Source organism: Procambarus clarkii, chromosome 68, assembly GCF_040958095.1.
Source record: "Procambarus clarkii isolate CNS0578487 chromosome 68, FALCON_Pclarkii_2.0, whole genome shotgun sequence".
In the NCBI taxonomy this organism is placed as follows: domain Eukaryota; kingdom Metazoa; phylum Arthropoda; class Malacostraca; order Decapoda; family Cambaridae; genus Procambarus; species Procambarus clarkii.
This window is the reverse complement of record NC_091217.1, coordinates 5,593,338-5,621,240: the sequence shown is the minus strand read 5'-3', so window position 1 is coordinate 5,621,240 and position 27,903 is coordinate 5,593,338. Positions and strand designations below refer to the sequence as shown.

Sequence of the window (27,903 nt, the reverse complement as noted above, 5' to 3'; positions counted from 1 at the left end):
ACTGATAGTATTATTATTATTATAACAAGAAGCCATGAGAATAATCCCATGATTATTCTCATGGCCCAAGAAATACCAATACCGAGATAATGATATGATTGAACTCATAGGGTTCGATTCTCGCGTACGTTTCAATTACTCCCAATGCCTCTGTTCACTTAGCAGTACTTAAGTACAGAGGAGCAAGGCAACTGTTGTGGGTTGGATCATGGGAGCCGTCGGTACTTGGCCTAAGAAAACCTCTATAAGCCTAATATGTTTCCTGTTCCGAAACAATATGTGGAGTTATTATAATTTAATGTTTTTGATCCATTATTCTTAACCAGCAGACATACAAATATATATGGTGAGATTTTGTATGGAATAACACAGAGCAATACATTGCCTGTTAAAAAATTGTGATTTAAAAAGATAATAATTTCTTTCACCATATAAACTTTTTTTGTAATGATATTAAATCTATGTCGGGGGACAGGCAACCAGTGTATATATACATGTTAGGCTTACATCGAGATCTACCCCCCGAAAATAGAACTACAGCACTGCTACACCTAATACATCCATAAATTCCCCCAATATAACACTACTACAAGACCACAGTAACCTTCTACAAGTAACTTCACCCTAACAGCACACGGACCAGCTCACACTCTAATTCCCACTCCACCTATCCGAGACGGGGGTCGGTGGAGTGGGAATATAGATATATTCACCTACATGTAGATACACACCCAGCCACATAGGGCTCCTCCAGCTGGAAATCATGGAAGGTGATCCGGACAGCGTGGAACATGTGAGCCTGGAAGATGTATGTGCAGCGAAGTCCAGGCGGGTACTGGCTGGGCCAACCGGGCGAAGAGAAGTTCCCAGACGTCGACACCCGCGAGTCGAAGTAGAACGTGCAGCGGGCTGGAACAGGCAGAGATGAGGGTAGCTGGAGATGTCTCGGAGGAGCTGCAGGAGCACTCTCAGGCTCATCACTGATGGGATGGTACTGAAGATGACGCAGAGGTACACAGGTAGTATGGAGGATGAACCAGTGGTACACAGGTAGTATGGAGGATGAACCAGTGGTACACAGGTAGTATGGAGGATGAACCAGTGGTACACAGGTAGTATGGAGGATGAACCAGTGATACACAGGTAGTATGGAGGATGAACCAGAGGTACACAGGTAGTATGGAGGATGAACCAGTGGTACACAGGTAGTATGGAGGAAGACACCAGTGGTACACAGGTAGTATGGAGGATGAACCAGTGGTACACAGGTAGTATGGAGGAAGACACCAGTGGTACACAGGTAGTATGGAGGATGAACCAGTGGTACACAGGTAGTATGGAGGATGAACCAGTGGTACACATGTAGTATGGAGGATGAACCAGAGGTACACAGGTAGTATGGAGGAAGACACCAGTGGTACATAGATGATGTCGATTATAATAGAGTCATCCAAGGGGACATTAATTGGGAGGTGCACTAAAAGTACTCCTTAAGTGATCAACCTCTCCTCTTACAAAGAACGTCGCATTTCGATCGCATGCGTTACATAAGGCCAAAAACTGTCGTACTACAAAATGGAAGCGGCTGGCGAAAGTGACGTACCACTGTCCCGTTTTCTGTTTTGGGTCCTCTGGTAAGTTAGGAGAGGACACTTTACACTGAAGGAAATGTGTATGTTTATCTCTCAGAATGTTCGGTAATACGTTTATTGCTTGTGATGTGTGTCTATGTATGTATTAACACGATGTACTGAACGGGGTGAGAATAGCTTGAGCTACCTCATCCCTTTGTGAGTATTTTACCTCAATAAACTTATTTCAATTTCAATTTCTTTACACTGATCGTTTTCTTGACGTTGGGGGGGGGGGGGGGGGGAGCCTTAGGAGGACGGACTGAAGTGATAAGGTGGGAACCAACTGGTGGGTGTAAGACAGTGTGATAAGGCTCTAACTAGTTATACGGGAAGTAAAAATTAAGGCTGGTGCTGTGTACATCAATCAACATATATAATAATAATGTTTATTTGAATATAAATACATACGTTCGATACACTGGGAGATCCCGGGTTCGGTTCCCGGGCGGAGCAGAAATGGTTGGGCACGTTACCTTGCACCTGATGCCTTTCACCTAAATTTAGATTGGTACCCTGGAGTTAGGCAACTGCTGTGGGAGTTATTGCCTAGGGAAGGTCACTAGTTCAACCTTCGTCGGACCTCTGTGTAAGTCTAAAGTATATATACATACACAGTCTTCCTGTCCCCGAAAAACGAATTATTACAGTGGAGAATTCTACGAGTCTCTCTCAACGAGTCCCAACGAGAGGCTCAAACATAGTAGAAATAATCTTTACAGCGATACTTGCATGATAGTTACCAAAAGCATTTCATGAAGACCTTCTCATTACTGTTGAAGTAATCTTACTCTTTCCAGCCCATCTTTAGTCCCACCAGATCATCACCCCCTCCCACTGCATGACCCCAACCTTGTCTGGGTTGCTATCCTTGCTGTTGCACAGGGACGGCAGCTGCAAGATATATGAGGCAAGTTGGAGGGGAGAGATTGTTGGGGAGATTTGGTCTCTGGCTTTATCAAGGGATCCACTTGAGGTATATTAACCTGCGAGAGAATGCCTCGCGCGCTTCCTTTCATGGTGGGGGGGGGGGGTGAACCCTCAGTAGACCAGTGCTTGCTCTCCCCTGAAATATAATTTACCATATATTATGTTATACTTAATGATCTGTTTGGTTTAATGTCTGGTCAATGGCCCAGACCATTAATGGTTCCTTAAAGTCAGTGTGACAATCGGCTCGTATCACAGAAAACCCCAAGACAGCATTGTGTACATAACTCTAGTTCTAGGGAATTTATCTTCCTGAAAATCAGGACAGTCTGCGAGGAATTGAGCGACAGTAAGCTGCATAATGTAGTGCTGACAGTAAGACACAGGTTTGTGTGTTCCATTAAGTAGTCGTCAGTTAATCGCTTGTGACCGATACGTAACCTAGCCAGAGACGTCATCCACTTCGTGTTCCGGTGACACAAGGTCACCAGGACAGGTCACAATATATGTAATATATATAATAACAATATATAATGTATATGTAATATCTGTCTCTCCAATGGCTGCGGATCGTGTTATGGATGACGGAGCAGAAATATGAGCAAGGAATTATTTTCCGAGAGATGGGACTACTGAATGGATAGGTTTAAGGGGACAAATATTGATCAAAGTTTTAAGTTTAGTATTCCTACAGAGACAAACAGGTGAGCTTGGGTGTATATTCCCCCCAATGCTATGTACATACCGATTTGTTCTTTATATTACTTGTTTACACAAGAACAGGATTTAAGTCCGCCCTCTTTTATGTAGCAACATATATGGCTTAATGGTTTATGTAAGAACAGGATTTTATGTCTCATTTTCTTAAGTATATATATTTAGTTCTTGTTTATGTAATAACTGGCTCTTAGTTCATCAGTGTTCAAGGGAAGGCTGAACGCTTCTTACTCCCATGCATACTCTAAAGTAATTACATTCAATTTACTTCTATACCATATACATATTTACGGATAAAATATATACAATGGGCTTATTTGACATTATATAAGTGGAAATCATATATCTACATGTAAACATATTATAATTATATACAAGCTTCTTTTTTTTCCTTCGCATATAAGTGACTAGGAGAGGTACCAGGCGATGCTCTGGGTAGTCCCGTCTTCACCCCAGCCCCATCCCTCCCCTCTCTTTCCCCCTCTCCCTAAATCTCTCCCCCCCCCGCAGCTTTCCCTATCTCCCCTTATTCCCCCCCATTCGTCCCTCCCATCCTCCTTCCCTGATCCCCTCCCCTCATGAACCATTCAACAATAGTATGCGTCTCTCAGACTGTTTTTCTCCTCTTATCTTTTTTTCACCCTTTTGCTTTTCTTATGGTCGCTAAACCTCCACGTTAATCACACTACATATTCACATTTTACTCCATGAAAATGGCATAGGGGGTTTATAATTACTAATATTGCTTAAAACATTTAACTCAGACCTAACCCGACCAGCCTATATCCATTCCGTACTGTAGACCATTCCCGCTGCAAATTTGGGTGAGGCTATGTAACGGGGGGTGGGGGAAATAACTCTATCTTGTCCATTATTCCACCCCCCAGTTAACTAACGAGGCCGGGGGAAACAGCTCTCTCTAGTCCGTTATCCCGTCCCCAGTTAGCTAACTATTCTAGAGCACCCTCCAGAGTTCCTAAGGCAACCTCTCTCGTTCAACACCTTGTAACCTAGGTATTCGACTACCTAGGTGCTAAGACTACAAGGCGCCGTCACTTGATCAGTTACCCGAAACTCTAGAGAGAACTCTAGAATACCGAAATCATTGCCACAAACGTATAAGTGAAAACGAAAGGAAAGAAATGAATAGTGACGTAATTAGTGAGGGTTTGGGGTGAGAGGCAGAGAGGTGGGAGGAGCGAGAAGGGTCATTAGTTGAAAGTGAGAGTTTAGAGAAGGGTGGAGGGAGAGGTGTAGATAGGTAGAAGTAGAAGAGTAGATAGTAGAAGTAGAAGAGTAGATAGTAGAAGACGAAATGCTGCCACCATCCATTCTAGACTATTACATACAAGACAAGGAATGGAACTTGTCTGTATCAAAATGTTCTCAAAAGATGTTATCATGAGTTCATTATTAGTAGTTCCCATCTTTATCATGTACTCATTCTAAACCATGAAACCAGTAACTACAGAGGCTTTCTCACCTCAACTCAAAATCTCTAGGGAACAAAGTTAAACACAATTTAAATAATAAATTCATAATTATATTTCACATGAAGTATCATAATTTAGCAATTCAATTAAAATGTTCCAGTTTAATATGCAAAGTGAGTCATCATCCAAGAATTCGAGAACCCTACAACTTGACTGCCCCTGATCATCACACAACATATGTAAACACGACCAAGTCACCTAAATGTTCACTCACCGAGGACTGAGTCTAAGTTGAATAGAGAGGGGGGGGGGGTCTGCAATTTTCAGGCAGCGTCACCCCCCGTCTGGTGACGGCCTATCTCGATGGCTGGCCTCTGCTCTGCTCCGCTGGCCGGTCTCCTATTGCTTCATGCTCGATAGCTCTCCGAGTTTATATTGGGGAACCTAGTAGCTAACTCCGCCCACAAGTAGATAGCCTCCGGCACTACCAAGCCACTCCTTAAACGTCGGCATGTTTGAAGGCTACCAGACTACAATTATAAGCTTAGCGGAAGCAAGGTGAAATTCTCATGATCTGACCTCAGGTCACTTGGGGTCATTAACGCTTTGAGGTGTGAGATCTCAGGCAGACAACTGGCGCCTCTCCGATCCTTGTCTGTGACTCATGTACTCTATGTATGTATTAACCTAAACCAAACACTTTTACAGTGTTACATCTCCCCTTCTCCCCGAAAATAAAGTTTTTGCAACACTGCTAAAGCAAGCTAGCTGTGTGCGACAACTTTATTAACGAAAAGAATACATCCTAGCTAAACAAATATACATCATCCTACTCTAAAAAATGAAATATGTAGACAGACGTCCATTGTCTCTGGCTGGGCGACGTCACTGCTTGGTCTTGTAGATAATCCTGTACCACATTTCTTCAACACAACTGCCTCCGTCGCTTCTCCGTCGTTAACGCACAACAACCCTTGGTCAACCCGAAAGCCGTTACTACTTGAACTGCGCACAGGACCGTGGAATTCGGTTGTCCCAGCTGATCTGTAATTGGCCCTACGTCAGTCACCATGAGAGACGTATATTGGGGTTCTTCACAGCTATAGGGACTACAAGTTTCGAGACCTTCATATAGTTGCCAACAGTAGAAATCCCATCCTACTCTTCTTCCTCCCTGTTGCTCCAGCACGCCTCCTTCAGAGAGCTACTTCTGACAGCCACATCAAGTCCGCACGACACAGGAAGAATCACTCAACAGAGCAACATGCTAGTAGGAGGGGCGGCCAGTTAAGGCAAACGATCCTGTCTTGCAATTACGCTCCATGCAATGATGCTGATACCAGCAAGGGACACGAGGCATCGTGTCTCACTCAGCTTGTCTTATCTTCTTCTTCTTCTTTCTTCTTTCTTCTCTCTTCCTTCTTCTCTCTTCCTTCTTCTCTCTTCTTTCTTCTCTCTTCTTTCTTCTCTCTTCTTTCTTCTCTCTTCCTCCTCCCATGGGTCTTAGACAAGCGACCTGGGGTCCATTGGGGGTCTGTCCGTCCTGGGGTCCATCCTGGGTAGACCGATGTTGGTGGGACAGACTGGAGTCGTCGTTGCTCCTCTTCCATCATTACTGGGTCGTCTGGGGTCGTCTGCAGAACGACCTGGGGTCCACTGGGGTCCGTCCGTCTTGGGGTCCACTGAGGTCCGTAAGTCTTGGGGTCCACTGGGTAGACCAATGTTGACCGACCGAGAGGGCTGCATCTTGGGGTCCCCTGGGGTGGTGGTGGTGGTGGAGCCATGACCTCCAGGTAGTGGGCTGGTCGTGGTGGTGGTGATAAACGCCCGTGAGTATGGTACACAGCAGCCGTCTCCCTCTTTTGTATGTGCGTCTCTCCTCTCTTCTGGCTCCCACCTGTGGGTGAACAGAAAGGCAACAATACCCGTGTTCCATCTTGTTGTGTGACCCTGTAGTTTGTATAGGGTTCACACAGTCCAATTATACCGCTCTCCTCCTGGCAACAACTACACTTAAATTTTTAAAATAATCCAATTAACACTGAATGATACTGACTTGGTGGAATATAAAACAGTAACAGAGTAAAGTTAGAGAAGAGAGAATAAGGTCATCACTACTTTTAACTTGTCACAAAAAAAAAATCAATACTAATAGACAAAACACTAGCCTAAACTTAACTGTACCGTTCCTAATCTTAAGTACATAAACCGCCGTTACTCCCACCCTTAACCTACAGCCACCTACGTGACCCAGAGTGTCTCCCTAGCATCTCCGCCGGTAAACAACTCCAAACTGTTGCCACCCCTGTGACCAGACTATCTAACGTCGAGCGTCCCCAACGTGAAGTCTACTGACATACTAAGGCTCCCCCTAGCATGCTGTACAATACCAGTACACCTCGGGTTATTGCGTTCAAATGGAGTAAAACAGTCGATCGCAATAATCTGAGCAGAACCACCACTAAATTCTACTTAAGAACTACACCTGCCACTCCCCAACTGACCTGGAGACCAGCGGTGGCTGGGTGTCCCCCTGGGACATGCGAGGTCACCTGTCACACTCAGGTGAGCTCCACTACCAACACCGCTAAGTCCCCAAATCACCAAATCTTATCACTAACATAAATCACTACACACGCAAGTTCTGGTGAACATTCCCTGAATACCACAAAACTCACAAAATCACTAAACACAACACCAGAGAATCACTATCTCCTAACCTGAAAAAAGCTCGCTAAATCGCGAATAATAAACACCTGTCAAGATCTCCCTGATAGCGCCTGAGCGGCAAAAGACACGTGGGACTGAACAATGTTAAAAGAACACCAACTACCTACAACATTGTTCAACACCGCTGCCACCATTGTAACGGGGGGTGGGGGAAATAACTCTATCTTGTCCATTATTCCACCCCCCAGTTAACTAACGAGGCCGGGGGAAACAGCTCTCTCTAGTCCGTTATCCCGTCCCCAGTTAGCTAACTATTCTAGAGCACCCTCCAGAGTTCCTAAGGCAACCTCTCTCGTTCAACACCTTGTAACCTAGGTATTCGACTACCTAGGTGCTAAGACTACAAGGCGCCGTCACTTGATCAGTTACCCGAAACTCTAGAGAGAACTCTAGAATACCGAAATCATTGCCACAAACGTATAAGTGAAAACGAAAGGAAAGAAATGAATAGTGACGTAATTAGTGAGGGTTTGGGGTGAGAGGCAGAGAGGTGGGAGGAGCGAGAAGGGTCATTAGTTGAAAGTGAGAGTTTAGAGAAGGGTGGAGGGAGAGGTGTAGATAGGTAGAAGTAGAAGAGTAGATAGTAGAAGTAGAAGAGTAGATAGTAGAAGACGAAATGCTGCCACCATCCATTCTAGACTATTACATACAAGACAAGGAATGGAACTTGTCTGTATCAAAATGTTCTCAAAAGATGTTATCATGAGTTCATTATTAGTAGTTCCCATCTTTATCATGTACTCATTCTAAACCATGAAACCAGTAACTACAGAGGCTTTCTCACCTCAACTCAAAATCTCTAGGGAACAAAGTTAAACACAATTTAAATAATAAATTCATAATTATATTTCACATGAAGTATCATAATTTAGCAATTCAATTAAAATGTTCCAGTTTAATATGCAAAGTGAGTCATCATCCAAGAATTCGAGAACCCTACAACTTGACTGCCCCTGATCATCACACAACATATGTAAACACGACCAAGTCACCTAAATGTTCACTCACCGAGGACTGAGTCTAAGTTGAATAGAGAGGGGGGGGGGGTCTGCAATTTTCAGGCAGCGTCACCCCCCGTCTGGTGACGGCCTATCTCGATGGCTGGCCTCTGCTCTGCTCCGCTGGCCGGTCTCCTATTGCTTCATGCTCGATAGCTCTCCGAGTTTATATTGGGGAACCTAGTAGCTAACTCCGCCCACAAGTAGATAGCCTCCGGCACTACCAAGCCACTCCTTAAACGTCGGCATGTTTGAAGGCTACCAGACTACAATTATAAGCTTAGCGGAAGCAAGGTGAAATTCTCATGATCTGACCTCAGGTCACTTGGGGTCATTAACGCTTTGAGGTGTGAGATCTCAGGCAGACAACTGGCGCCTCTCCGATCCTTGTCTGTGACTCATGTACTCTATGTATGTATTAACCTAAACCAAACACTTTTACAGTGTTACAGCTAGCCCCAAGCTTCTGGCCTACAACCCTGGACACACAGACAAATTAACATTCTCTCTTATAGTGTAGATGTTCAGTTGTTTATGCTTTCATCAGTCTTTCAGACTAGCATTATTAAAGCCCTCAGCAAGAGGATGGAGTTTATCACATAAACTGTCTTATTCTTCTTAGCAATACATTATATACCAGACAGTTCCATTCATCCTCTATCATGTTATATTGCAAAGTAATGATACAAAGCAACGGTGCAATTACTGCCCCTCCTCCTCCTCCCTGCCATAACCCAGGCAGCAACGCATCCAGGGTTCAAAAACATGTTGATAACATGTCTTATCCTGCTCTCTTACCCCCCCCCCCCCGTCCTGTCACATCGTACCACAACCTGCAGGCAGGCACTTACCTGCAACCTGTAGGGGAAGTACCGTCAGGAGCACTACCACCACCCAGCCTGGAGCCAGCCGCCTGCTGCGTCTTCGGGTCATCACCTGTCAACACAATCACATGTCAACACACCCACATGTCAACACACCCACATGTCAACACACTCACATGTCAACACACCCACATGTCAACACACCCACATGTCAACACACCCACATGTCAACACACTCACATGTCAACACACACACATGTCAACACACCCACATGTCAACACACCCACATGTCAACACACCCACATGTCAACACACCCACATGTCAACACACTCGTCTTCACAAAAGAATTAATAGTCTCCCCGTGGACGAATTACAGACATAAACTTCAAAACCATTCCTTTCTTAGTCCAGTACATACTACACAGTTGGCAAGGACAGGTCACGTGTGTGACAAAGTTGCAAAGAAGTGACAAAGATGTATGAGATTTGGTGAGCGTGCAGTAGTGTGTAAAGGGAACGGTTAAGAGGGCTACTGATAAAAATGGGGGGGGTCACCTTTAATAGGGGGGGGGGAAGAAGTGACTAACATACAGCACCCCCCAATAGGAGGAAATCGTACTGGGTTTTTCATGATGTTACTGTTGGAACTTTAAGTAAAAATGATATCTTTAATCTAACAGGACGATAAGTAAAATATCTTTAATCTAACAGGACGATAAGTAAAATATCTTTAATCTAACAGGACGATAAGTAAAATATCTTTATATCATAACTTTATCTTCATCATAACTTTATATTTGTGATATCTTTAATCTAACAGGATGATATCATTAAATAACAAATTGATATCTCTAATTTGTAGAAGAGTAATTGGTCTAACACACACACACTTTTACCTTTCTAATAAGTCTTTCTCTACTGTCAATACCGGAAAGTCCCCGTTGCAAGTGCACCAGGATGAAACAATAACACGTCAATTAAACAAATAAAAATGCTTTTGGCTATTAAAAAAATCCAACTCTTTAGCAGATTAATCAACATTGTAGTCCTCGACATTTTCTCACCTAGGCACGGCATTATCAAACTACTTTTGCGTGGGGTTTTTCTATTATAATTACGCCGGCGAGCTGAAAGCGTAATGCAAGTTCCAATGGGCCCATTCAACAGCACTGGCTTCCGCGAGCCGAATTGCGTCATTCCCGGTGTAGCTAAACAGCCGCTGACGGTAAGGGCTCCCTCGCGCACATGTACCGCTGCTGTTTCTAAACTGTCATTGCTACCATTATCAGATTCTACATAACAGTTCAGGCCCTGGAACAATCTGAAAACAACTAAAAAACAAACTCGTAAGGGAGACAACAGCAAAATATGTACGGGGGGCGGGAAATGAGCCATAACAAAGTCTCTCATATGACCCTTTACCGTGAGCTGGCGCCACCATCACCCTCCCACCATGGGGCCCAAGTACCCATTCATATAATTAACACGCGCCCTTGTACTGGGTTACACTGAAGCTGTAACACCTTCATATTATGTCTGCTTCAAGAACTGTCATGAATATAATATACAGTGTCCCATTGTTAAGTAATAATTATTTTTGTTTGGAACAAATGTAAAACTTTTATGAGTATTATTAGATTTCCCTTTAAGTGATAAATAAATTACATGAATGTCTAAAGGATAGAGAGAGAGAAAGTGGAATTTACCAGCCTGTCTTCTGACCCATCTGTCCCTTGGGAAAAGCTAGGGGGGTTATCTTGAGATGATTGATTTGATTGAAAATTCATTGATTGAAAAGCTATGGGGGGTCTAAATTAATATCTGCTCCCTCTGCTTACTGACACAGGTAAAATAAGAACTTAACCCAAGGGTACCTTAAGCTTCCTTTGAAGCTTACTAAATAAATAAAGTGATAGCAGTTAAAACCAGAGGTAATTAACAACAGTGATAACTAGGTACTTTATGTGACACAAGTATAAGTAACCAGATGGGTTAACCAGCGATGCCCGGGTCTATTCGGAGCCCAGGTCTTCCACACATACCCTCCTAATCTTCCCTACACATACCTATCCCACCCCCTTCCTTCCCATCTCTGTAACAAGCCTCAATAATCTCTGTCTTTATCTCTGTAAACATCTTTACACCATCTTAATTCATTCCTTCACACACACACATCCTCCTCACATCCCTCAACACACCCTCCCATATCCTCTCACATTTCCTCAAACATACATTCCCCATCTCCCAGCACACATGCCATTCCCCATATCCCAGCACACATGCCATTCCCAATCTCCCAGCACCCATGCCATTCCCAATCTCCCAGCACCCATGCCATTCCCAATCTCCCAGCACACATGCCATTCCCAATCTCCCAGCACACATGCCATTCCCAATCTCCCAGCACCCATGCCCTTCCCAATCTCTTCCCTCCCTGCCCACACACACGCCCTTTCCCCCCATCAATATAACCAAAAGGTTATGCCCAGAATACAATTCTGTCATCAGAACATATACTTTGAAAATTGATATCTTAATTCACTATTATTTCAACTACTGCGCAAGTCTATGGACTCCGCACTGAACATTTCACATCCACAGACTTTGTTCCATAGACCGGGTTATCCCAATGTTCCCCTCAAAGGGAAATAACCCAGTGAAGTATCTCCCTGGAAATACCCTACTGCAAGTACGCCTCCGGAAATATGTAGCTGGAAATACCCCCACTAAAATACCTCGCTGGAAATTGCTGGAAAAGTCCCATTGGAAATATTCAACTGGAAATGCCCCACTGAAAATATCCTGCTGGAAATACCCCATTGGAAATACTCCGCTGGAAATATACCACTGAAAATACCCTGTAGGAATATATTAAACATAAATAAGAACCTCTAATGCTGCGATATTAGGCGCCGGCTTAGGATTTATTGCGTAAAATGAGGCTTGGCAGAAATATTTGCGTAAATTGCGCTCCTCTGGAATATCCCCTCAGTAAAAATGCCTTGTAAATATTTTGGGAAAATATTAGAGTGCGGGGAAGCCTGTGGAGCTGGGAACGGCCCCCACCATGTAGGAATATTCTAATATTAATTCTTTCAGACCAAACAAAGGTCTGAGGTAAATATCTGGTGGCGGTAGACTCTCCTTCTCCGTCATTCTGTGCCCCCTTTTCCATTATCTCTCTTCCACTCCCTCTTTATTTCCTGTTCTCCCTCTTTTAATCCATCTTTCCCGCTGTCTCTCTCACTCTCTCCCTCCCCCCTCATCGACTTCTTACTTCCTCCTTCCCTCTTCTTGTGCCATTTCCCCCCTCTTCTGCCTCCACGTAAGGAGGGTCACTAAGGTGGTATTAATAGTCATAAAGCGGGATAGAACTCTCGCTGCAAACGGCCAACCTTGACATCGATCGTGGGAGAAGTTCCTGAAAGCAACAATCGTAGGAGCCATTATAAATCATAAAACTACTTGTCTCACTAATTTCCTCTCCTTTTATTCAAGTTGACACATTTACAACTAAGTCGACTCTCATACCAGGAAGGGTTGAGGGCCACAGGGCCAAGAACACTGTATACCAGACATGACAAGGCGGATCTCATCGAAACATTTAATATACTGAACAGTTTGGAGGATGTTGATCCAGACCACTGATCCAGGATAAGAGAGCAACGCTATAATATATATATATATATATATATATATATATATATATATATATATATATATATATATATATATATATATATATATATATATATATATGTCGTACCTAATAGCCAGAACGCACTTCTCAGCCTACTATTCAAGGCCCGATTTGCCTAATAAGCCAAGTTTTCATGAATTAATGTTTTTTCGTCTACCTAACCTACCTAACCTAACCTAATCTAGCTTTTTTTGGCTACCTAACCTAACCTTACCTATAAATATAGGTTAGGTTAGGTTAGGTAGGGTTGGTTAGGTTCGGTCATATATCTACGTTAATTTTAACTCCAATAAAAAAAAATTGACCTCATACATAGAGAAAAGGGTTGCTTTATCATTTCATAAGAAAAAAATTATAGTAAATATATTAATTCAGGAAAACTTGGCTTATTAGGCAAATCAGGCCTTGAATAGTAGGCTGAGAAGTGAGTTCTGGCTACTAGGTACGACATATATATATATATATATATATATATATATATATATATATATATATATATATATATATATATATATATATATATATGTCGTACCTAGTAGCCAGAACGCACTTCTCAGCCTACTATGCAAGGCCCGATTTGCCTAATAAGCCAAGTTTTCATGAATTATTTGTTTTTCGACTACCTAACCTACCTAACCTAACCTAACCTAACTTTTTCGGCTACCTAACCAAACCTAACCTATAAAGATAGGTTAGGTTAGGTTAGGTAGGGTTGGTTAGGTTCAGTCATATATCTACGTTAATTTTAACTCCAATAAAAAAAAATTGACCTCATACATAACGAAATGGGTAGCTTTATCATTTCATAAGAAAAAAACTAGAAAAAATATATTAATTCAGGAAAACTTGGCTTATAAGGCAAATCGGGCCTTGAATAGTAGGCCAAAAAGTGAGTTCTGGCTACTAGGTACGACATATATATATATATATATATATATATATATATATATATATATATATATATATATATATATATATATATATATATATATATATATGATTATTATGACCACAATGATGCGCATGACAATGATGATAATGAGAACGACGTAATTAGTTACATAAGAAAATGAAGAAAGGAGGAAAGAGAAGGAGAGAGAACCGAGTGAAGCCTTCCAAGACAACATCAAAACAACTACACAAAACAAGTTAACGAGAAACAGTTTTATGCTATAAGGTTCTGCACAATCCTCCCAAGTCGTCCTCGCTGTTCTACAACGACAACTGACGTCCCACAACACCCGCGTGTCCTACGACAACTGACGTCCCACAACACCCGCGTGTCCTACGACAACTGACGTCCCACAACACCCGCGTGTCCTACGACAACTGACGTCCCACAACACCCGCGTGTCCTACGACAACTGACGTCCCACAACACCCGCGTGTCCTACGACAACTGACGTCCCACAACACCCGCGTGTCCTACGACAACTGACGTCCCACAACATCTGAGCGTCCTACGACTACTGACGTCCCACAACACCCGCGTGTCCTACGACTACTGACGTCCCACAACACCCGCGTGTCCTACGACAACTGACGTCCCACAACACCCGCGTGTCCTACGACAACTGACGTCCCACAACATCTGAGCGTCCTACGACTACTGACGTCCCACAACACCCGCGTGTCCTACGACAACTGACGTCCCACAACACCCGCGTGTCCTACGACAACTGACGTCCCACAACACCCGCGTGTCCTACGACAACTGACGTCCCACAACATCTGAGCGTCCTACGACTACTGACGTCCCACAACACCCGCGTGTCCTACAACTACTGACGTCCCACAACACCCGCGTGTCCTGCGACAACTGACGTCCCACAACACCCGCGTGTCCTACGACTACTGACGTCCCACAACATCTGAGCGTCCACTACGTACTGGATGTTTGACACCATCCCAGGAGTGCCCGCCCAAGCACTCCTTCCCCCGGCGTTAGGTATATCGACCCCTGACAACCCGGTGGCCACTCCGGGACTGTCTGCCCGACTATATCCCGTCAAGGACTACAATTAGCAAGCGAGATATCGAAAACTGATAAGACGGTGGGCCATCGGAACGCAACCGCCCCACACTGTGACGATATCCAGCAGTCGTCTTGTGTTCGCTTTAGCACGTCGTTTTCTTGGGGGTTCTCGCTTGAATTGTTTCCTTAATATGAATTTTCTAGCCCCTGTAAGCGATTGCTTGGACCTCTTAATCTTAGAGCGTAAAGGGTGTCGAAGAGTGGAGCCGAGAAGAATAGGGCGGAGGAATACGGAGATGAGAATAACGAGAGGACGATGAGGATGACGACAACCAGGAGCGTGTCTCGGTATTTAAGGAGGGGTTGGCAGGAAGAGCGGTGGTCAAGGGGATGTTATCTTTTGTTCACAGTTTTGGAGTGAGCAGGTCGGCTCCCCGCTGCACAACAGCGCGGCTGCTGGAGACTAAGAGGCGGCTACCAAATTTCCGCCAGTTAAAGAATTAAATATTCAACAGCGTGCCCAAATGAGAAGCTAAAAATATTATTGTTACGTTTTTTCAACGGCAACAACTATATTACAATGATAATTACTGCATTAGTACAACCAATACTTATAATAATATTATTTTTATTAAAAAATAAATGATAATTAACAATAGAAGGAATCTTACTATGATCCATCGCCTTCTGTAATACACACACATTATATATATATATATATATATATATATATATATATATATATATATATATATATATATATATATATATATATATATATATATATATATATATGTATATATTGAATATTAAAGAACGGGTGAGATGAACGATTCTAGCACGAATCTTCTCTATATTTCTTAAGTTCTTCACTTGAGAAGGAAATTGAGCAATTAACTCTCCAAAGTTCACTTCATAGTTTTACTCTGACCCGCCTATGGCTGGCCTCGCCCATGTTTACACTTCCATTGACGTTGTATCAACAACAGCGATATTGTATTCATTTCTACTTTGAACATGTGGACATGACGAAGGTCATGTCAATATTCGAAGGTCATCTCTTAGCGTCAGACCGTAATGCATCTGTAAAATGAACCTTGGAGAGTTCACCTTGTTGCTGTTGTTCAAGATTCGCTACTTGGAACCAAAAGTTCCAAGTACCACGGGCTATGGTGAGCCCGTAGACTGTCTTGAGAAAACCTTGGTCGTCGACCATGAGACCTGGTCGACGACCGGACCGCGGGGTAGCTAAGCCTCGAAATCACCTCACGGTAAGGAGTTAATTTGTCAACTTCCTTCTCAATTGAAGAGAAACATAGGAAATGTAGAGATTTGTGCTATATATTCTCTTTATTTTAACCTCTTATTACGTCCCTTTTATATAACTCGTTTTCTAATGATATATTTACACAGTTTTTTTAATTCTTGATATTTTCCCTCGATTTTTTTTCTCCTTACAGCCCATTGTTGATTTTATTCGTGCATGTCTGTCCCTTATTTCTCTGTATCTCTCTCTCTCTCTCTCTCTCTCTCTCTCTCTTAGAGAGAGAGAAAAAATAAGAAAAAATAAAATCTCTCTCTAAGAGAGATTTTCTCTCTCTCTTAGAGAGAGAGAGAGAGAAAAGTTTTTTTAATTAAGAACCTTGGATTAAAGTTACAGTGAGGAAGGACTTAGACGTTGCTGAAAACGATTTTATCGTCTCTTTCTTTGCTCCTTCCTGTACGTCTGGCTTGTTGAGTGACTGGCTGGCTGTGTGACTGGCTGGCTGTGTGACTGGCTGGCTGTGTGACTGGCTGGCTGTGTGACTGGCTGGCTGTGTAACTGGCTGGCTGTGTGGCTGGCTGGGTGTGTGACTGGCTGGATATTCCCATCTTATGTGTGTGTGTCTGGATAATAATGGCTGTCTGACAGCATATGATCGTTTATTTGGATATATCTGTCTGTATGTGGTTAGCTGGATCTTGTCATACATAGCTAAATACATCACGCATATGATGGGTTTCATGGCGGACAAATTGAGACAATATCTAAGGAGCAGACGAGGTGAATCACCACTGCTGCCGTCGACTTCAGGGAAGTGTAGTGGTGGGATGAGGTTGTGTAGTGGGGTGGGTGGGGTCGTGTTGTTGTGTGGTGATTAGTGTTGTGGGGTGGGTGGGGTGTGTGGGTGGGGTGGGTGGGGTGTGTGGGAGGGGGTGTGTGGGTGGGGTGTGTGGGGTGTGTGGGAGGGGGTGTGGGGTGTATAGGGTGGAAGGGGCGGGCTGAGTAGCAAAGGAAGAGGCTGGCACGGCTCCAGACCCAGGGATGGTGGGGGGAAGGGAGGTGAGGAAGGGGGGGGGGAGGGAGCAGACATAAATCACAGCAGATGAGGCTAGGGGGGGGAGGGGTTTATCCCGTGTTGGGGGTGTCGGTGGTGGTAAGTGGGAGAGCCGAGAGTATAAGTGGTGAAGGTGACTGTAAGTGGTTAGTAAGTCACTAGGTAAGTGTTGGTGCCCATGTTTCTCTTGGGTGGTGGTGATGGTGGTGGTGATGGTGGTGGTGGTGATGGTGGTGGTGGTGGTGGTGGTGGTGGTGGTGATGATGGTGGTGGTGGTGGTGGTGGTGGTGGTTGTACTGAATATTGCAGTAGTAGTGGTGGCAGTAGTGATGCTCTGTCTTTCTGCCATCTATCCATCTATCGTATGGATATTTATCCATCTATTTACATATTCAACTATCCCCCCCCCCCTCCGCTCTTCCCCTTCTCTCAGAAAATATATTAAGAAGCACTGAAACAACTGAATGGGTCAAAGGAATTATATTAATATTATGGGATTAAAAACTCTATATAATCAGACGCCGTATGAAAAACTTCATGAAAATGGCATAGGGGGAGTATTTATAACTGCTAATATTTCTTAAAGCATTTAACTTAGGCCTTCCCCGATTAGCCTATGTCTGTCCCATACCAGTCAGACACACAACCACAAATATATATATATATATATATATATATATATATATATATATCCCGCGCGGAATCCAGCCAGAAGCAACATAGGGACAAAAACTACCTTTGGTCTTCGGTATTGTCCGGCCGTGTGTCTGGGTGGCGGGAGATGGCCGGGATGAAGCTCTCATCTCGCTAACGGCAGGACTAACGGTCGAGTGTGTGGTTAATACCTGCATCATAGTGCAGCCCGTCCTCCAAACAAAGACCCAAAGTCCACTCCAAACACCCGCCAAACCCCAGCTGTTTATGAATGAAAAACCGTTTACACACGACTCCAACCCGTCCTCGACTCAAGTCCATTACATTCAGCGGTCAACCCCACAGACGCATTCATAAATTTTAGCATGCTGTTCATTCAAAACGGGAATTTTCTCAAATATAAATTAATATTATAATATATTGGCATATTGTGTATATATAGGCATAGGTTAGGTTAGGTTAGGTGTTTAGGTTCTGTTGGCGATTATTTGTATTTGTAGTACGTGGGTGAAGCATTTATAGCGTTGTGATTCGAACAAAATTCGTCAGTGAAGCACTTGTTCCGGATATGTTCGAACATCAGCAGTTGTGAGTCGTGTGTAAACCGCTTTTCATTCATAAACAGGGGGTTTGGCGGGTGCATGGAATCACTTTTGGATCTTTGTTTGGAGGACGGGCTGCACGACTCACAATTGGTGACGTTCGAACACTTCCGGAACAAGTGCTTCACTGACGACTTTTGTTCGAACCACAACGCTGTAAATGCTTCACCCACGGACTACAAATACAAATAATCGCCAACAGAACCTAAACACCTAACTTAACCAGAGCCTAAATATGCGCAATATGCAAATATATAATAATATTAATTTATATTTGAGAAAAAGTTCTGTTTTGAATGAAGAGAATGTTAAAATTGGTGAATGCGTCTTTGGGGATCAACCGCTGGATAGAATGGACTTGGCCCGAGGACGAGTTGCATAGTGAGGGTAGAGAGGGAACGAGGTGAAGTGCGTTTGGAAGATGATGAGTGCTCTGTGAATGGCGCCAAAAGTGCCTGTGAATATTGTAAACAGAGCGGGAATGGTGGTAATTACCGCGTCCATGCTTCAAACACGGGTAATTTGGCCTCATTATGTAGAGCGCTCGTGTGTTTGCATTAATTAAAAAAGTGTTCAACATGTTAGTGCGGGTCACCTATCTGTGCTTGCGGGGGGTTGAACTTCAGCTCTTGGGGTCTCGAGTCTCAGCCTTCAGTTGACCGGCGAAATTGTTCCTTATCCCCTCGCGGTCTGCCCAATGTATCGCATGTTGTTGTTGTTATAGATTCAGCTACTCGGAACGAGTTCCAAGTACCACGGGCTTTGATGAGCCCGTAACTTAACTGGCACAGGAGCGGGGCAAGAAGCATAGGCTATGGTGAGCCTGTGAATGTATTGCAGAAGTCTGCCTACTATATTTCACCCCTTCATCTGTTACACTTCACTATCCTTACACTGAAACTTATAACATCCCTGTGACCCCTGTACCTACCTTGTTTCCCTCTTGTCTTCCCGTGTTCATGTCTTCCCTTTCTCTTGTCTTTCCATTCTCTTATTCTTTCAGTGTCAAACTGCAGTCTCCGTCTACCATGTCAATTCCACAGGAGAATTTTGTATGATATTTAATCTGCATTTTCTCCCTCCAGTGATATGAAGACCAAATCTTTTCCCTTGTTACAGCAGCTCCCGCCCCTCTGTCCTAAGATGAAGTCTAGTAGCAAAAATCTAAGCTTTCTTCAACTGTGTTATGTTAGGGGATGTCTAATCAACCTGCCTCCCCCCTTCCCCTCCCATCCCAAGTGTTTTACTCGGCCCAATTCCTGGAGAATTTTCCATTCTAGATGATACCTTTTTTTTACCGTCTAGTGTTATCACTACATTTCATTAGCACTGAACAAAACACCCAACACTCAAGATAGCTTAACATACTTTGCCAAGATAACAGGGGGACATGACAGATACAAATTGGTTGAAAGGTTTATGGAATAGGTTAATAAGGGTGCTAAATATATTAACTAAAAAAACACACGAAAAAATGGATATTAACTGGAAACTTTATGACTTTGTAAATACTGGCTTGGGAATATAGTCGTAGACTTATAGAACAAACTACTGGGTAACATGAGAGACTTCAGATAGCTCGAGTGTTCTAATGTAAGTGTGGGTTAGATATGTAAGGGAGTTTGGATGACATAACTATGAGGGCCTCACTTGGGATAATAGACCTGCAACTCTTTGAGTCCAGGAGACAGTTTCTCTCCACTCTCTGCTGGCCTGTTGGTGGCCCCACCTCCCTGGCACTAAATTTAGTACCTTCCTGGCACTAGATTTAGTACCCTCCTGGCACTAGATTTAGTACCTTCCTGGCACTAAATTTAGTACCTTCCTGACACTAAATTTAGTACCTTCCTGACACTAAATTTAGTACCTTCCTGACACTAAATTTAGTACCTTCCTGGCACTAAATTTAGTACCTTCCTGGCACTAAATTTAGTACCTTCCTGGCACTAAATTTAGTACCTTCCTGGCACTAAATTTCAGTAACTATGTCTCGGGCCATATCTAAAGCCCGTCTAGGTTTTTGTGAAGAATTCTGCAGTCTTCATCTGTCCAAACTCATCGCATTAATTTACAGGCGTCCATAAACATTGACAAATAGAATTCTACATCCCATGGCTAGGTCATCAATCTTGATCAATAACAGTATAAATTCTAGGACAGATCCTTAGGGAACTCCGCTTGCTACCCTGCGCCAATCCGATTTCCTTCCTCTTTACGGTGACACTCTGCGTCCAGTCTGTTGGGTACTCTCTCATCTAGTTCATTGTTCAAACGGTTAATACCGCCTACTGCTCAAATCTGTATAATGGCCTTGTACGTGGAAATGTATCAAAGGATTTTTAGTAATGTAGGAAGTGTGTATGTGTATGTGTGTATTTACTATATGTATTCACTATTTGTGTCTGCAGACCGAGCTATAAGCTCTCGCCATTCTAACCATTCTATTTTTATGTCTCTCTAACACAGACACACACACACACACACACACACACACACACACACACACACACACACACACACACACACACACACATTCCCAGAAAGCAGCCCGTTGCAGCTGTCTAACTCCCATGTACCTATTTACTGCGAAGTGAACAGGAGCATCAGGGTGCAAGGAACTCTGCCCATTTGTTTCCGCCTCCGCCGGGAATCGAACCCGGGCCATTAGGATTACGACCCCCAAAGTGCAAATAACTCTTCCAGCAACTCAGCCACGAGTCCCCGTGGGTGGGTGTGTGTGTGTGTGTGTGTGTGTGTGTGTGTGTGTGTGTGTGTGTGTGTGTGTGTGTGTGTGTGTGTGTGTGTGTGTATCCTGCCAACAGTCTCACTCACCTGGCTACAGAATTTCAGCCATTACGCTAACAAAGCTTATGTCGACCACATTAAAGTTTCAATAGAGTTTTCGCTGCAGTTTGAATTAAAATTTCGCAATTGCCAAATATGTTTGAATAATTCCGGCTAAACTCCATCCATTGACTTACTCTATCTACACAGTTGCAAATTTTAATTGCTCGACATTCATTCTCTAAGCCTTTTCTACCGCATGGAAACTTGTAACAGTCATAAAGCCTTCAGAATTAATTAATGTTTTAAAAATATCACAACGGAAGGAAAAAGTTTAGAAAAGTCTCTCTCTCTCTCTCCCTCTCTCTCTCTCTCTCTCTCTCTCTCTCTCTCTCTCTCTCTCTCTCTCTCTCTCTCTCTCTCTCTCTCTCTCTCTCTCTCTCTCTCTCTCAGCCCTCCAATCGACCCTTGGTACCATCCATTCGACTCCATGTTGATTTATTGTCATACAAATTAAGAGACCGACTGTCTCTTTCAGAGGCGATTCAGAGGTTCTTGTTGGGTTTGTGCTGCTTCGTGCAGATAGCAGGTATTCCTAGCGGCTTTCAGTGAAGGTGACTCTCAGTCATCTCTAATCGCAAGAAAGTGATGAATCTTTGAGCGCATATTGAGGTCGTACAATGGGATCGAACCCGCAATCCTGAACGTCTCAGGCTTCTGAGGATCAGAAGATTTATTCATAAGTGGTTGTTCTAAGCAGTGTTCAGGTATTGCTGTGTTCGGACTAGTGCAGCCACCCACTGGCTTCTAGACGTTAGCTACACTGATAGTTCCCGTACTATAATGATCAGTCATCAGTGTATCAACACCTTTAGTGTTTCAGTATGAACATCCGTGAGTTTGTGAAGGCTTCCAGGAACGGGGGTTGAAGTGTGAGGCTGGAAAGAGCAGAAGTATGGTCCTGAAAGGGGTAAAATGAGATACTGGAAAGGGTAGTGGAGGGATTGCCAGAAGGTCTGTGAAAGACAGACGTCTCTGGAAGTAGAGGGCTGTGTATTGAAGTAATGTACAGGTTAATAAAACTTGCTGGAAGATTTGGCATACATACTGGAAGGACTGGAACTGGAACGCTGAAAAGAGCATAAGAGGGATGCTGGTAGGGCTTGTATTAGATACAACAATGGAAGAGTTTGAAGAAGGAATTTGAAGGGTTTGGTAAAGGAATGTGGGAAAGATCTGAAGAATGAGCTTCAAAAGAGTAGTAGAGGGATCCTGGAAGAGTTGGAGTTGAAGAACTGGAAGCAGTAGATGGTTACTGAAGAGTTCTAAGAGGGTTGCTATAATAGGTTAGTAAAAGGAAGATGTTGGAAAGAACAATATAAGGGTGCTGGAAGGAGCAGTAATGATAAAGAAAATAATGATAGAGAGAAAAAATAGACTATAATAGAGTAGTGAAGGTAAAGAAGTGCTGGAAAGGGTATACTTGAAGACCCGCCGGAGGGAACAGGAACATTACGAACAAACTGTGTGAGAGACTGGATGGACCAAGAGAGACTGGATGGACCAAGAGAGACTGGATGGACCAAGAGAGCGGGAGGGGCGGAACGAGGAGTGGAGGGGCCGGCCGAAGAAGTGAAGCGGCGGCCAACACAAGGGTAAACGACTGGAAAAGATATTCTGAAGTATTGAACGATTCAGACGTCGACAGTGAAGAACGAGCAGAAGCTGAGGAAATGGAGGGCTGGAACCCGTGGTGGGAGGCGCCGGCCAGGCTCTGCTACTGAATATTAACATAAAGCACCAATAGTGACGTTAAAGCAGCACAGTAACGACAACGACAAACAATATATGTGATTAGGTTCCCAACAGGACCAATAGGAGGTAATGTCGGTAAATATTCACTGAATGTACCGCGAGGCTGGCACGTGTCCTCGCGGGCTGTGTACCGCGAGGCCGGCACGTATTAATCCATCCGTACGACTGTTCACCAAGCAAATTATTTAATAAAATGATCAAAGTCATCAAACTGATGGTGTGTGCGTGCCGCCCCGGCTCACTAACCTGTGCACGCACTATTATTAGTGCTCATCACAAACCACTATCTTCACCACAATCACCACTGCCACCATCATCCTCATCAGTAGCACTATTACCAGTATTATCATTATAATCACCATCATCGGCATCATTATCACAACCACCATCACCAGTATTATCATTATACATTAAGCTCACCCTCTAGTGTTGCCACCAGAGAGCGCCACTGATGGCAACTCTAGACGGGCTCTTGTGTTGTAGTCTGTCATGGCAGCGGTGGCTCTTGTGTTGTAGTCTGTCATGGCAGCGGTGGCTCTTGTGTTGTAGTCTGTCATGGCAGCGGTGGCTCTTGTGTTGTAGACTGTCATGGCAGCGGTGGCTCTTGTGTTGTAGACTGTCATGGCAGCGGTGGCTCTTGTGTTGTAGACTGTCATGGCAGCGGTGGCTCTTGTGTTGTAGACTGTCACGGCAGCGGTGGCTCTTGTGTTGTAGACTGTCACGGCAGCGGTGGCTCTTGTGTCGCAGACTGTCACGGCAGCGGTGGCTCTTGTGTTGTAGTCTGTCACGGCAGCGGTGGCTCTTGTGTTGTAGTCTGCCAAGACAAAGTTATTATTTTTGCCTTCCTCTTTACCTTCCCTTCTTCCTCCTCCTCTCATCCTCACCTCCTCCTTCCTCTCCTTTAAGTGTTGATAAGATAAAGAAGTTTTCTTTATCCTAGAGAATTCCTACGACTATGTAAGCCAAGGTCTCTCCCTCCCCCCCCCCCCGCAGCTCATCTCAAGCCTGGCCCTACATAGTTTCCCCAGAACACGATCCGCCAATCGCTTTACAACCACGTCATCCAATTACCAGAAGCGGCGACCAGTGTGGGATGAGTGCCCAGTCGTTCCTCCCCGCCTGGAGCGCCAGCAAAGGTCAGCTCACTTAATTACCTTAATTTTTCTAAAGGAGAAACAAAACTCCACAGTTAATGCTCGTGTCTGGGAGAAAAATATAAGCGTTAATATATTACAGGGACAATTGGATAAGAACATTTTTGAGAAATAAATGAGAGCGTCCTGGAGACGGGAAATTAAAAAGGAACAAAGTGGGTGACTGGTGATATTGGGTGACGGGTGATATTGGGTGACGGGTGATACTGGATGACGGGTGATATTGGGTGACGGGTGATATTGGGTGACGGGTGATATTGGGTGACGGGTGATATTGGGTGACGGGTGATATTGGGTGACTGGTAATATTGGGTGACGGGTGATATTGGGTGACGGGTGATATTGGGTGACGGGTGATATTGGGTGACTGGTGATATTGGGTGACTGGTGATATTGGGTGACGGGTGATATTGGGTGACGGGTGATATTGGGTGACGGGTGATATTGGGTGACGGGTGATATTGGGTGACGGGTGACATTGGGTGACGGGTGACATTGGGTGACGGGTGATATTGGGTGACGGGTGATATTGGGTGACGGGTGATATTGGGTGACGGGTGATATTGGGTGACGGGTGATATTGGGTGACGGGTGATATTGGGTGACGGGTGATATTGGGTGACGGGTGATATTGGGTGACTGGTGATATTGGGTGACTGGTAATACTGGATGACTGCTAATACTGAATAGTACAAATTTCTTTAACAATGCCCAATTATCCAATAAACGGCCAAATAATCCAATAAAAAATCAAGAAAAATATCCCAATTACTGCCAAATATATTCTGAAAAAGACCAGTATCAACAATAAAGTTAATTTCATTCGCCAATACGCAATAAGCAACAACAGTAACCTGCAAAAGCTACAATTGGAGATTCGCAGGTGCGGATCGCGGCTATTTTGCACAGTATAGCGTATTGCATTTCATTTGTAATATTGATTAGCGGCCGCTGCGCCTACGACGTTCGTCAAGGGTATTAAAGATATATATCTATAGACGAGCTGTCTTCTGTGGTTAATTATTATTATTATTAAATAATAATTAATCACATAAAACAAGATAAAGTCTTGAGGTACAGAATAAGACGCCAACGAGAACCAACTTTACTCTTCAGCCCTAAGGTAACCTGATGGTCCTGTAGCCACCTGAGCTGTGGATAAGGACTAACCTCTTGCTCCTCACTTTGCGTGCAAGATGCAGGTAAGGGAGCCCGGCAGCTCAAGTCTCACTCTCCCTTACCAACGACATCCTATCTGTCTGCAATATCACAAAGGGAAATGTAGAAAAAATCCTGTTCGACATGGGTGTTAGCAGGACCCCATGATCAGATGATGCTAGCCCTCTGCAGTCTGACTAAACTGATGACGAAACAGTGACTCAGTTATGCATCACACCCTCACCACTGATATCACCAACACACACCCTCACCACTGACACCACCAACACACACCCTCACCACTGACACCACCAACACACACCCTCACCACTGACACCACCAACACACCCTTACCAGTGACACCACCAACACCAACTTCCCTCACACACCTCCACGTCCTCATCCTCCTCTTCGACGTCCTCATTTTCCTCCACTTCGACGTCCTCCTCCTCCTCTCTAGGGCCCACACAAAAATAGATCCTGTCGCACACCCCAGAAACCTGTCAGCTGTACCGAATGCCACAATGTAAGGGACTTCCGGGAAGTCTGAAAGACGTTTCCTGGAGGGCAGTGTAAAGGGTCCGCCAGGGCTCCTCCCGGCCCTGTCGGGGGTGGTCAATTGCCAGTAATTGGGGGGTATTCAGCCAGATGCAATTTTCTTGTAAGCCCAAGTTAGTGCTTTTGAGAGAGAAAGTAGAACGGTGTTATGCCACGGGGGATCTTTGGTGGGTCGTGTGTGTGTGTGTGTACTCGCCTAGAGCCACTCGCCAAGATGTGCTTACAAGTATTGACTCCCAGTAGCCTCGCGTTATAAACTTTCTTAGATTAACGCAATGGCTTAGATCCCGTTTTTCTTATTATATATACATTATAAATTGTGTAAACATTAAGCTTCATACCATGTCTTTGTCGAACCAGTTCAGCTTGTCGATATTCCAACACTGAAGAAGTTCTTTACAACATCTCTGTGGCTCATTTATACCTATAGTTCCGGTATTCCTGGCTTTTAACCATATTTGTCAATTCTCTTTACAACCGATTGATTGATGAAGATTAAGCCACCCAAGACGTGGCACGGGCATGAATCACCCGTAATCATGAGAACCGTTGTTGTTGTTGTTGTTTTAGATTCAGCTACTCAGTAAAATAAGTTGCAAGTAGCACGGGCTATGGTGAGCCCGTACATCTTGAGAACCTTGTATGTTGCATTATGTACTCTCTAAGCCTCCTCTCCTCCAGTGTGGCGAGGTACCTCCAGTTCAGCCTTTCCTTGTAGCTCATGGCCCCCACCTTACGAAGGAACCTTGTCGCATATGTTTGGGCCATTCCCAGTTTGGTATTGCTTTTTTTCAGATGAGAGTTCCATGATAGGCTGCATATTCAAAGGTGGGTCTCAAACAGGTCGCATGTACTATATATGGCCATAAAGTCTCCTTTGTCCAATTTTTGATTAATTCTCCTATCTCTAATTTGTTTATGTATAATCTAGCCAAAAACGTAAGCAGTATTTCCACGGCCTGTTTTTTGTAACAATGAGGAAATGTGGTTATGAATTGGGCTACATGACCTTCGGCTTAGTCTACATCCAGCTGTACGAGGTGTTGACCTTTGACCTCAAAACATCGCGCATTCCCTTTCTCGGTATTCATTCTTTCTATGTTTGACTTGCCTTCCAGTCATGCTTTGAATTGCCCTTTTAATTTCCTTTTATAATCCTACGCAAATTTCCTCCTCACTCTATTCACGTCTAATGACCTTCCTCACCGACCCCTCAGTCTTCATCTAATGATGTATGGCACGTGTCTCATAAAGTAATACTTATTGACTCATATTAATGAATATATTACAAGTTATACCAGTCAGTATGGTGAGATACATGTGCCGTAAAGTAACTGGGAAGGAAGGGGGACACGGAGACAACCAAGAAGTAAAACAAATGACCATCGCGAGAAGCAACTTAACATTCCTGGAACACCAAAGGTCAAGTGGGATTATTGACTGGTCATGGGGCGAGCAGCGATGGAGAGGGTGGGAGGGAGGGAGGGAGGGAGGGTTGGAGTGTCAAGAGGGAATGAGGGAATGAGGGGTGGGAGTGTGTGAGAGTGAGGATGGGGGGGGGGGTTGAGCCAAAGGAATATAGGGAGGGATGGAATATGGTTCGACCATCAAGTTACAGTCCCTTATTATTATTATTAACAGCTTTATTGACAAAATTAACTACAATTTTGCCTAATCTGAGGATTTCAATTAAGTCTTATTAAAGTGAGGATAATGCTGGTATTCACTGTCACGCAGGACAGAGGGTCATACACAAGACAATAGGTCTAAAGCGTAGGCTGAAACACATATATATCATGGTTACAATCACTGTTTCAATGTATGAATATGCAAACAAACTTTCTATTGTGCACTGCCACACAAGGGCAGGGATGGGTTCGTAAGTGATGCAGCTTAGAAGTAATATAAATAAAAATTGTT

General features: G+C 43.9%; 1 protein-coding gene across 6 annotated transcripts in view; it reads right to left on the bottom strand.

The window, feature by feature from the left end:
• Positions 1-27,903, bottom strand: part of LOC123774784 (uncharacterized) — a 105,108-nt gene that overhangs the window by 19,909 nt on the left and 57,296 nt on the right. For 3 of the 6 annotated variants that reach the window (XM_045769391.2, XM_069310800.1, XM_069310798.1), the window contains exons 2-3: positions 9,291-9,375; positions 732-909 (exon numbers count right to left, since the gene is read on the bottom strand). In XM_045769391.2, coding sequence (XP_045625347.1) covers positions 732-909; positions 9,291-9,372 — 260 coding nt within the window. In that variant the 5' untranslated portion in view covers positions 9,373-9,375. Of the gene's footprint in view, positions 1-717; positions 910-9,290; positions 9,376-27,903 lie in introns of those variants that run through there. The other 3 variants (XM_069310799.1, XM_069310802.1, XM_069310801.1) reach the window with 3 other exon arrangements.